The sequence below is a fragment of the Triturus cristatus genome, chromosome 8 (assembly GCF_964204655.1).
Source record: "Triturus cristatus chromosome 8, aTriCri1.1, whole genome shotgun sequence".
Lineage (NCBI taxonomy): Eukaryota > Metazoa > Chordata > Amphibia > Caudata > Salamandridae > Triturus > Triturus cristatus.
In genome coordinates, this window is record NC_140591.1 from 1,554,258,683 (window position 1) to 1,554,271,291 (window position 12,609).

The following is a 12,609-nucleotide window of genomic DNA, read 5'->3' on the forward strand; positions in this document are numbered from 1 at the left end:
TAGAAATACACTGTCCCATAAGGAGAAAGAGGAAAGTTAAAGGCATGCACTCTTGAGTGCTGAGGCACAAATGCCACAGAACCAAGCAAAAAGAGAAAATAATTCACCATGCCAGCAGATACTCCACACATGCCCCAAAGGTACAGGTTGAAAAATCAGGATGCAGGGGACTAGTCTTACAGTATCCTAAGCGCCAGGCACCAGCAGTGGCTATGATGCAAGAAACCCAGCTGGTGGGGACGACACGCAAGGCCCTCGACAGATGGGGCTTTAAGTTGGCGGTACATTCCGAGTTCTCATTGGGTGCACGAGGCGTTGGGATCCTGATCAGGAAATAATTCCCACTCATCATCAAGTACACTCAGGCGGATGATCAAGGTCGATTTTCAGCTATTTCGTGCCAGTGGGAAGGACTCACAATTAATATAGTTGCAGTATACATCCCCCCCGCACTTCATTCGCTGGCCTTTCCAGCGCTTAGCGCATTCTTACTCATGCTCCCAGAGGGAGAATTAATAGTGGGGGGCGATTTCAACACTACCCTAGATGACACACTAGATCCCACACCCCCCAGACAACACCACCATACACACTCCAAATTCGCAGACATCCTGGAGGCAATAGGCCTGGAAGACGTTTGGCGCGCCCAATTCCCACAGTCCCGACAATACACATACTACTCAGGCGCACACAATAGCCTCTCCAGAATAGACTACGTGCTCGCACTGGCAGATTGTGTTGGGAGGTTTGAGGGGGGGATACCCATTTACCCAGGGCTATCTCGAACCACTCACCCGTTCTTGTCAAGTATGCGTTATGCGCCTCAACAAAATGCCACATATTCCCGATATATCCAGGCTATTTGAGGAATCCTCAGATTTGGAAGGGACTGATTACCACCACGCAACACTATTTTAGAGAAAAGTAACCCTCGGTAACCTCCCCCCCCTCATTCTATGGGAGGCGTATAAACCAGTTCTTCGAGGGCAGGCCATCTCTCTGACCACAGCCCATAAAAAAGAAAAATTAAAAGTAGTGGTGGCCCTAGAGCAGGAAGTGAGCCAACTAGGCAGTACACTCCCAAAATCCCTCTGACGTAAATACGCATCAATTGCATATAAAAAAAACAGGAATATACAGAGCATCTGTCGGAAGACGCGAAAACTAGGCTAGCTGCCACCCGGCATACGAAGTTGGGGATAAAGCTGGCAAGCTCCTGGCCTGGCTTGATAAACGAGAGCGGGCTGACCGTTGGGTGGTGGAACTCAGACTTGACACTGGAGAAACTATAACAGACCTGCAAAAAATAGTAGATGCACTCACACTTCACTATAGACACGTTTATGCCCCCACAGCCATGGTAACACCGGAGGAAGTGATAGCATTCCTCAAAGATATCTCGCTCCCCACACTCACTAAGGCCGAGACCCAGTCGCTAGTAGCAGACCTCACGACAGAAGAACTAACATTGGCCATAGGGAACATACAATCAGGGAAAGCACTGGGGCCTAACAGCATTCCCAATGAGCTATATAAAAAAGCAGCAAACAAAATCTCCCTGCATTTATTAAAAATGTACAAAACCAGCCTGGACGAGGGAGAGCTCCCCAGGGACCAACGCATCGCGACAATAGTGGCGATGTATTAGCCTGGTAAACCGCCCCAAGAGTGCACATCTTATTGTCCCATTTCATTGCTCAACGCAGAGGCCAAGATCCTAGCCAAAACGCACAGACTGACAACTCACCTCGCGAAGCTAGTGCATCCGGATCAATCTGGAGTCAAGCCGGGTAGAAATACAGCAATCAATTTGAGACGCCTACATAACGTAATTGGTCGTAAACACACCATTCAAGAAGAGGCCATTATATTATCTCTTGACGCACGCATGGCCTTTGACACGGTCGAGTGGCCTTTCCTCTTCGCTGTCCATGAACATATGGGGTTTGGGCCTAAAATCTGCTATTGGATACAGCTGCTATACACAAAACCACTCACACATGTAGTGGCAAATGGACATATCTCCAGTGAATTCCCTTTGGGGCATGGAGCAAGACAGGGCTGCCCTTTGTTGCCGCTCCTCTTCGCCCTTGTGCTGGAGCCTTTGGCCGCTTGGATAAGAGGAGACCCGATTATCTGTGGGCTCCGATGGGCACAAGGATGGGAAGACCGTATATCCTTGTATGCTGATGATGTTCTATTATATATGGCATCTCCAAAACTTTCATTACATAGACTCTTAAATATCTGCGAGACATACGGGAGATACTCTGGGTACACCATTAATTGGAATAAGTCAGTCATATATGTCTTGATTGGCCCTCCGCCGGTGTTACCTAGGGTATGTGAGGTAGAGGTGGTGGAAGACAGCTTTAAATATCTGAGGATTCACATTATATCAAACCCGGAGGACTTAATGAACAAAAACCTCCTGGTGCCCCTAAAAAGATTGCGTCGAGATTCCAAGCACTGGCAATCCCTGCCGCTGACACTACTGGGGAGAGCTGCACTCTTCAAAATGATGGCACTCCCCAGATTCTTCTACGCCTTGCAAAACACCCCATTCTTAGTTCCACCATCGTACTTTCGAGCCATGGAATCGGAAGTAAACAGTCTCCTCTGGGATGGAAAAGCGGCTCGGATAGCCATGAATAAATTAGTTAAGAGCTGGTATGATGGTGGCATTGCACTCCCAAACATACAGACATACTACTGGGCCTCCCAACTGATCGTGCCTAATCAGTGGCTTCACTCCCCCCAAACTGACCCTGCTTTTCGAATGAATAGACATGTCCTAGGAGTGGGAGGGATCAACGGAGCACTTTACAACAAAACCCGAAAAACAGCTTTCCAGGGACCTACTGCACATGCAGTCCAAATATGGTACACTGTACTTAGAAATTTGGGCAGGGATAACAAGATAACAGTCCGGGAAATCCGAAGACAGGGTACACTGAGTAACAGCAAAGGGTTTCAACAGTGGGCCGCAACAGGGATCTCAAGGGTAGGTGACCTTTGGATCAAGGGAAAAGTTATCACATTCACTCAACTGCAGGACCAATACGAGATAGCACCCACAGAACTGTTCCGCTACCTGCAGTTTAAGCATGCACCTGAGGCGGTCATCCCACCTGACAGTATCCTTCCGGAAGCCTCTCCACTGGAGGACAGGATCCTAACGGAATATATGGATAAAAAAGCTATATCCCAACCTACCATAACATTATAAACAATCAGCCAGACCTTACTCAGTCGCTCCGGGAAAAATGGCAGCCCGATGTTGGGGAACTAGATGACACTGGCTGGAGGCACTAGAATCCCTGCGGGAAGTGGCGATATCCTCCAAGTTACGCCTAGTACAGCTTAAAGGGCTCCACAGAACCTACTTCACTAGGGTGACTTTATATAAGATGGGAAAGACCAATAATCAACTCTGCCTGCGACAATGCGGTGCAGTAGGCACATTCTACCACGCGATATGGGACTGCCCAGAAATCGCGACTTACTGGGAAGCAATTATGAGCACGATAACACAGGTCAGTGAGGCTCCGGTACCACCGGAGCCTAAGCGATGCCTTTTAAATGTATGGGAAGCGACAGACCTCGATTGCACAGCTCAAGATTGGACAACACTAGGAATGATAATAGCCAAACACAACATCGCCAGGCACTGGGGGGCACAAAATACTCCGACTTACGGGGAATGGCGTAATGATATGGATAGTGCTATGGTGGCTGAAAAGGCTGTGTATGTTCATAGGGGATGTCCTAAGAAATGGGAACTAAAGTGGGGAAAATGGAACACATTCAGGGGGGGTATCTGTAAGTTACCATTGGTGGAGCCCTCACTGGAGGACAGCTAACAAGCCGAGGTGCTGCATATGGAATAACTCGTAAAATGTATTTATGTAGGACTGTGGCTAGAACAGTGAATTGTGTAATATTAATTTTCTGTACGCAGGATTGTTACTGTATGCAATAATCTTTCAAGTCATGTACCCAATATAAAGAGTTTAAAAAAAATTAAATCAGGGTACAGATAGATAATTTAAAAGAGTAGACACCGGTAAGAAACTCTCCCTATTGGGAGACAGGTAAAAAGGCCTAACCTGCCAAAAAATCCTCCCTAAGGCCTCCACTGCCTGGTCAGCTGACAGAAGTCCTGCTCAGTAAAGGGGTCTGCACATGGCGTGCCCCTCCAGACCACAGAAACATCCGGGTCACAGTGAGCCTGTGGCGTGTGCGGAGGCCAGGCATCAGGTAGGGGCAGGCCTCTCCAAGCCATGCAGGCCACCGACTCTGTCCCAACACTGCCCTCCCACACACACAAGGCCAGCTCACTGTCCACAGATATCCATCACTTCATCATTCATTGAATGCCTGAAGCTTGGAATGCTTCCAGTGTGCTATGCTATGGGTGCTGGCTTATGAGAAAGAATGGCTGAAAAATTGCCCCTGTGCCAGGGAGCAACAGAAGAAAACCAGCCACAAAGTAAGACAACAATCCTTTACTACATCACAGGTGAAAAGATTCTGGTAAACCCGGCATTTGTAGTTCGAGGAAACAAGAATGGGGAATAATGTAAATAAGTTCTGTACCTGTAGTCCTGGTTCTGCGTCACAGGCATCTTCATTGAAGGCATAAACTGGTGAATAATCCCCGCTGCTTGTGTGGACCCCAGAGCACCATTAAAGAGGTCATTTTCATGGAAATGACATCAAAGAATGTCTTTGCCCATGAATCTTCTGAATACATCTGTTGAGTGAAAGTCTAAAACCATCTCATTTTTCATGAATGTTGATGAGAATGTTTCTAAGTTTTATTCATAGTTTCACATTTCAGCATCTTTCAATAGAAAACAAAGATCAAAGTCACTTTGAAACAGAGAACATGAACAAACTGTTGAATGGTGTTCCGGGGTCCACGGACACAGCGGGAACTTAGTCAAGCACTTATACCTTCAATAAAGAGTCCTATGATGCAGAAAAGCAAAAACAATTGTAGAGACAGACAATCTTACACAACAAAACAGAAGCTGACGAATTTTCCTGCTGACTGGTTCCACATCTCACATTCCATTTACCAATTCATTGAGAAAATTAAAATAGACAATTTTCTCTTCATTTACTTTGAAGATTGCTTTTTCTATTAAGGTGGCATTTTAGTTTGTGGTTAATGAGTTTTTGCGTGTTTTTTGTTTAAATGAACATGAGCAATTTTTGGTTTTGACAGTGTTTATGGATTTACAGCCAGATGTAAGACCGGGGCATTTAATGACTCGCAAATTGCGCTCATTTGTGAGTCGCAATTTGTGAGTCGCTAAATGCCATGTACAACGGTGCCAGAGACACTGTTTGCGATTCCCAATGGGGTTGCAAATTGCACGACTCATCAATATTCATGAGGCACTCGCAATGTGCAACCCCATTGGGAATGGCTGGCCCTCCCAGGTATGGTGGCCTGCGGGGCTCAGTAGACCGCCATGTCTGGCACTGCTTTTCCTTAAAGGAAAACTTTATGCATTTAAAAAAAAAAAAAAAGCAACGTTTTCATTTCTTTTTTTAAGGGCAGGTAGTGTGGGTCCTGGGACCACTGCCTGCCCCTAAAATCTATTTTCCCCTGCATTTGCAAAGGGGAAAGGGTCCCCTGGGGATCCGTTCCCATTTGCGAGTGGATTACCAACCTCTTGAAGTGGGTGGTAAATTGCGAGTGTTTTGGGACCGCAATTGTGGTCGTAAAAAATTCTTACATAGGGTAGCAAGTCACAATTAGGAAGGAAGGCCCTTGGAACGCCCCTTCCTAATTGCGAGTCGCAAATCCTATTTACCGAGTCGCAAATAAATTGCGACTCACTAAATAGGGTATGTACATGGCCCTATTCGTTTTTGCATGCGCAGACAGGTCGCTAACTCATTTGCGCATGCAAAAATGGGTCGTACATCTGGAACCTTAAAGTGAAAATAAAAAAGTTCACTTGAACCAGACTAATTTATACAGGAAACCCTGGTGAATTCACATATTTTGGTGTGGGAAAGAAATCTTGACATGTTTGTCCCCCAGACAGCATAATGATTTTGGGAACTGATTAGCATTACGGTCATATAAATTACCAACGCCGCAACCATTGCGACATCTATACGATGGGTACCTAGCATTGGTCCACGGAGGCCAGCCTAAGGTCACATGTCATTGTTGGACAGGCCTCACAAACGGCTCGCTCCCTCCCCGCTCGACGGGGCCCGAACCCCGGCCCACCTGGCATATCCCCGCAACAAGCACCTGTACTCCGTCTCCCGACGGACCCTCTGCCCTCGGACCCCTACTCATCACGGGGTCCCGCCCCACCGGCTTTCCCGGCCGGGTCAAGCCGCCATCTTGGGCCCTGCACCACGCGGCCGCACGGCCTCCCCTCGACCCTAACCCCGGGCCTGGCCGGCCCCGACATCCCGGCACCACCATCCACCCAGGAGGTGAGCGGACCACTTGGCAGGTCAATGGGAGAACGAAGTGTCAAGGGATCTCCCCCGCCAGGTGCCGATCGCCCCCAGCTCCCCCAGGCACTGGCTCCACCCCCTGCTGGGTGTCTGGACCCCTTCATCCCGGACCCTCCGACCTCCAAGTGCGAGGGTCCGGACATCAAAGGGCACCAGCCCTATAACTGGGGCAGCTCCGGAGCAGGAAGGCAGTTGTATCCTGGAGTCGAGAGACACCGAGTGAACTCAACCCTGACGGTCTACTGGCGCTGCCGTAGCCCGCTCTTGTGAACCATCGTCCTGCCTGCTGGCGCTGCCGCGGCCTTCTGCAACCTTCACCTTCCTGGGACCTGCTGGCGCTGCCGCGGCCCGTTGTAACGACCATCCTCACCGGGACCTGCTGGCGCTGCCGCGGCCTTCTGCAACAGTCATCTTCCTGGGACCTGCTGGCGCTGCCGCGGCCCGTTGTAACGACCATCCACACCGGGACCTGCTGGCGCTGCCGCGGCCCATACCACCTAATCACCAAGCTCGAGGATTGTGAGCTCATCATCATCTCATCCGACTACCTGATTGGTAAATAGACTGTCCCGCTACCCCCTTCCCTACCTTGCGAGACTCTAATCGAGGGGACCCCTGAGTCCAGACCTCCTTGTACCATTTAACCGTACCTTAAATAAGTGCTTATAAAGAACACTGAACCTTATCCGTGTGTGATATCTGTCTGTGGGGGGGGAAGTTACTTGTCTGTACGATCGCTGGAGACGGCTCTCCCCGGAGACCTCTCCTCCTGACCCCGGCCGACCCTCCCGGTCCATCTACCTTTCTAACAGTCATGGACAACCAAGGGCCATGTCATGAATTCCCCTTTAGATTCATCGTTTGCAGAGTCATCTCATGTGGAGATCTTGAAACATTGGCATACCGGAGGCCCCTGGTGGCATGCACCTGGAGGTAGAATTTGTATACCCAGGACCTCTCATAGCCATTATGTAAGATGGAGTGAAAGCATTATCATACAAACATGTCACGGCAAATGGGCACTATTAGTCAGAAAATAGGTCCATGAGCGGGAAGAGGCATTGAAGTGCTTTGCAGAAGAATAGCCCAGAGTGACTCTGTTGTGTTAGCTGTAAGTGTTGCTGTTAGGCGTATGTTATGCAACGTTATAAGTTTTGATGTACCCATGGCTTTAAGTGGGCCGGGTCCTGCCGGTGCTCAGCGCGGGCAGTTCTAAAAAGCAGGTGCCGAAACAAGTTTCTATCGGGCTCTCCATTTTTGCCCTCACCCTCGAGTTGAAAAAAAAAAAAAGTTAACTCTGCAAACGAACCACCCGTCACTGCTTTTGATGCAACTTCAAAGAGACTCGTCTAGCTTATTGTAGGTAATTTTACTTACTGTATTATATATCTAGATTCAATCACAGAAGCAGCAAAATGCCTGTCAGGCGACACACTACGCTAAGCACAGATCTTTAGCTAATGCGTTTTAAGCCACGCCCTTAACTGAATCGGTCACGCCACTTTGAGAGACCCCCCCAGTTTTTTCATCCTACTTAAAGCCCTGGCTGTACAGATTAGGCCTCCAGTTTCTAGTCTAGAGGAAAGTTAGTTCTTATTGACGCAGATGCTTTAGTTTTGTATTGACTTGCATTCCTACTTGTGTCTCTGTGTTTGAGGGATTGTGCATTATTCTGTTTGGTTGTCCCTGTACACTGTGTTATTGGATGGCAGAGGTGTCCTTCCACACAGGATCACTGCCCAAGGGTTAGGACGGAAGTAGCTGTCCTGATATCTCGACTCACCTTCCCCGAGCTGTGGATTCCTTTCAGTATGCAGAGGAAGATGATGAACCAGGCCACCAGCAGACATATCGCCAGCTGCCACCGGACTGGTCCTGGGTCGCTGAGTCCGGTACTGTGAATCACGCCCAGCACCTTCTCGCTGCCAAAGAGAAGGCATGGTTAGTGAAGACTTACACAGGCATGGTATTCAATATACACAAAGCATGTCTCTGGCCCTAAACACACCGAGTGTAGAGCACCCCCTACCTCAGGTCCAGGAAGTACAGGTGCTGGGAAAGAGCCATGAGCTGGAGACCAGCCGAATAGATAAAAACGGGTTTCAATCCCAAAAGACAATCTAGGGCTCCTCAGAGTACAAGAAGGTGTAGATTGGATAATTCTTAGTTCCGACAAGACACCTAAAACATCTGCTAACACAAGGGTGCCCAGTGTTCGTCCCCAAGTCAGAGTCAGGCCACCCATGAAACGCGTTTACATACAAGGGGTCTATATAGGAATTATTTACATAGCCAGGGGTGTGCCGAAAAGAGGTCCAGGGGTGTGCCAAGGGAGGGCCAGGGGTGTGCCGAAAAGAGGGCCAGGGGTGTGCCGAAAAGAGGGCCAGGGGTGTGCCGAAAAGAGGGCCAGGGGTGTGCCGAAAAGAGGGCCAGGGGTGTGCCGAAAAGAGGGCCAGGGGTGTGCCGAAAAGAGGGCCAGGGGTGTGCCGAAAAGAGGGCCAGGGGTGTGCCGAAAAGAGGGCCAGGGGTGTGCCGAAAAGAGGGCCAGGGGTGTGCCGAAAAGAGGTGCAGGGGTGTGCCGAAAAGAGGTGCAGGGGTGTGCCGAAAAGAGGTGCAGGGGTGTGCCGAAAAGAGGTGCAGGGGTGTGCCGAAAAGAGGTGCAGGGGTGTGCCGAAAAGAGGTGCAGGGGTGTGCCGAAAAGAGGTGCAGGGGTGTGCCGAAAAGAGGTGCAGGGGTGTGCCGAAAAGAGGGCCAGGGGTGTGCCGAAAAGAGGGCCAGGGGTGTGCCGAAAAGAGGGCCAGGGGTGTGCCGAAAAGAGGGCCAGGGGTGTGCCAAAAAGAGGGCCAGGGGTGTGCCGAAGGGAGGTCCAGGGGTGTGCCGAAGGGAGGTCCAGGGGTGTGCCGAAGGGAGGTCCAGGGGTGTGCCGAAGGGAGGTCCAGGGGTGTGCCGAAGGGAGGTCCAGGGGTGTGCCGAAGGGAGCAGAGGGGGCAGTGCGTGGAGCAGAGGGGGCAGTGCGTGGAGCAGAGGGGGCAGTGCGTGGAGCAGAGGGGGCAGTGCGTGGAGCAGAGGGGGCAGTGCGTGGAGCAGAGGGGGCAGTGCGTGGAGCAGAGGGGGCAGTGCGTGGAGCAGAGGGGGCAGTGCGTGGAGCAGAGGGGGCAGTGCGTGGAGCAGAGGGGGCAGTGCGTGGAGCAGAGGGGGCAGTGCGTGGAGCAGAGGGGGCAGTGCGTGGAGCAGAGGGGGCAGTGCGTGGAGCAGAGGGGGCAGTGCGTGGAGCAGAGGGGGCAGTACATAGAGCAGAGAGGGCAGTGTGCCGATGGGAGGTCCAGGGGTGTGCCGAAGGGCGGTCCTCGGTGTGCCGCAGGGCGGTCCTCGGTGTGCCGCAGGGCGGTCCTCGGTGTGCCGCAGGGAGCAGAGGGGGGCAGTGCGTGGAGCAGAGGGGGGCAGTGCGTGGAGCAGAGGGGGGCAGTGCGTGGAGCAGAGGGGGGCAGTGCGTGGAGCAGAGGGGGGCAGTGCGTGGAGCAGAGGGGGGCAGTGCGTGGAGCAGAGGGGGCAGTGCGTGGAGCAGAGGGGGCAGTGTGCCGATGGGAGGTCCAGGGGTGTGCCGCAGGGCGGTTCTCGGTGTGCCGCAGGGCGGTCCTCGGTGTGCCGCAGGGCGGTCCTCGGTGTGCCGCAGGGAGCAGAGGGGGGCAGTGCGTGGAGCAGAGAGGGGCAGTGCGTGGAGCAGAGAGGGGCAGTGCGTGGAGCAGAGAGGGGCAGTGCGTGGAGCAGAGAGGGGCAGTGCGTGGAGCAGAGAGGGGCAGTGCGTGGAGCAGAGAGGGGCAGTGCGTGGAGCAGAGAGGGGCAGTGCGTGGAGCAGAGGGGGGCAGTGCGTGGAGCAGAGGGGGCAGTGCGTGGAGCAGAGGGGGGCAGTGCGTGGAGCAGAGGGGGGCAGTGCGTGGAGCAGAGGGGGGCAGTGCGTGGAGCAGAGGGGGGCAGTGCGTGGAGCAGAGGGGGGCAGTGCGTGGAGCAGAGGGGGCAGTGCGTGGAGCAGAGGGGGCAGTGCGTGGAGCAGAGGGGGCAGTGCGTGGAGCAGAGGGGGCAGTGCGTGGAGCAGAGGGGGCAGTGCGTGGAGCAGAGGGGGCAGTGCGTGGAGCAGAGGGGGCAGTGCGTGGAGCAGAGGGGGCAGTGCGTGGAGCAGAGGGGGCAGTACATAGAGCAGAGGGGGCAGTGTGCCGATGGGAGGTCCAGGGGTGTGCCGAAGGGCGGTCCTCGGTGTGCCGCAGGGCGGTCCTCGGTGTGCCGCAGGGAGCAGAGGGGGGCAGTGCGTGGAGCAGAGGGGGGCAGTGCGTGGAGCAGAGGGGGGCAGTGCGTGGAGCAGAGGGGGGCAGTGCGTGGAGCAGAGGGGGGCAGTGCGTGGAGCAGAGGGGGGCAGTGCGTGGAGCAGAGGGGGCAGTGTGCCGATGGGAGGTCCAGGGGTGTGCCGCAGGGCGGTTCTCGGTGTGCCGCAGGGCGGTCCTCGGTGTGCCGCAGGGAGCAGAGGGGGGCAGTGCGTGGAGCAGAGGGGGGCAGTGCGTGGAGCAGAGGGGGGCAGTGCGTGGAGCAGAGGGGGGCAGTGCGTGGAGCAGAGGGGGCAGTGTGCCGATGGGAGGTCCAGGGGTGTGCTGCAGGGCGGTTCTCGGTGTGCCGCAGGGCGGTCCTCGGTGTGCCGCAGGGAGCAGAGGGGGGCAGTGCGTGAAGCAGAGAGGGGCAGTGCGTGGAGCAGAGAGGGGCAGTGCGTGGAGCAGAGAGGGGCAGTGCGTGGAGCAGAGAGGGGCAGTGCGTGGAGCAGAGAGGGTGTGAGACCGGCCTCACGGCGTGGCCCTCTCCATCATCCAGCCAACCTGCAACCACCCTCAAGACACGACATCCCCGACTCTGGCCGCCCCAGCCACCCCCAATCCGCGGGCCGGCCAGAGGCCTGACCTACTCACCACCCTACCACGCATGTCCAACCAAGGAAGCGGGAGCCTCAACACAGACCCAGAGGCGCCAGCCCAGTCACACCTCGGGTCGCCTTCCCCGGGAGGACTCAATCGGCCACCAGGCCCCTGGGGAGCAGGCGCCTCCCCTACCGAGCGTCTGGGGTCCCTCCCAGGCCCACCTGAAAAGACCAAAGAAGTGAGCGGCAGGAAATCCCGCCGAACCCCCTCCGTCACCCCAGTCTCCCCTCTGCGAGCACTCCGGACTTCAAAGAACCAGCGGAGTATAACAAGGGGTGCCGGAGAAACAAGGACAGAGAAGACCTGGAACCATCTGAGCCTGCAGACGCTGTCGCGGCTCCTGAACGCTGAAGTCACCTGGGCCTGCTGAGTGACTCGCGGCCTCTTGCTATTGAACCATCTGAGCCCTGCGGACTAGGTCGCGGCTCCCGAACACTGAACCACCTAGACCTGCTGAGTGACTCGCGGCCCCCAGCTATTGAACCACCTGAGCCCTGCTGACGGAATCGCGGCTCCTGAACTCCGACCACCTGTGCCTGCTGAGAGACTCGCGGCGCTCCCCTTGAGGACGACTCGGGAAGAGATCGCCCAGAGACACGACACCCTCCGGCTCGAGGATTGTGAACTTCCGCAGGGTATTTCGCAGAGACACTATCTTGAAAGACTGTCCCGCTACCCCCATTCCCCACGACTGACTTGTGGTACGTTGTGCCACTGCTGTACTATTCGCCTTTTGGGTCATAAAGAGCCCTTGAAATCATCGATAAAAGAACTTATCGTCCTACAAAGAATACGTGTGGTGTCCCTCTGTTCACAGTGCAGTTCAGGGTGTGCGCGCCTGGTTCGGCTTATTTGGGAGAGGTGGGTCAAAGGGGTGGGCAGGACGTGTATCGAACCCCCTTCCGGCGAACGCCTTTCCAACATTTGGTGGCAGACGACGGGATCCGAGCCGACACCGAAAGAGAGCGTGCAGTGAACGACTGACGCACTACCAAACAGAGATGGAAGGAGAAACCCCCCTGGGTGCCGCAGCTACCGAAATAAGCTCACCGTTCCGAGAGGATCAATTGGACTATTACACGCATAGAGAACTCAAACAGTTTTGCAAAGACCTTGGCATCGCTACCACCGGACTAAGCACAAAGGAAGACTTCCA

General features: G+C 53.9%; 1 protein-coding gene across 2 annotated transcripts in view; it reads right to left on the reverse strand.

The window, feature by feature from the left end:
• The window catches only part of LOC146806134 (sodium-dependent proline transporter-like), a 309,885-nt gene that overhangs the window by 41,116 nt on the left and 256,160 nt on the right, over positions 1-12,609 (reverse strand). For both annotated transcript variants that reach the window (XM_085623473.1, XM_085623474.1), the window contains exon 6: positions 8,279-8,417. In XM_085623473.1, coding sequence (XP_085479599.1) covers positions 8,279-8,417 — 139 coding nt within the window. The remainder of the gene's footprint in view (positions 1-8,278; positions 8,418-12,609) is intronic.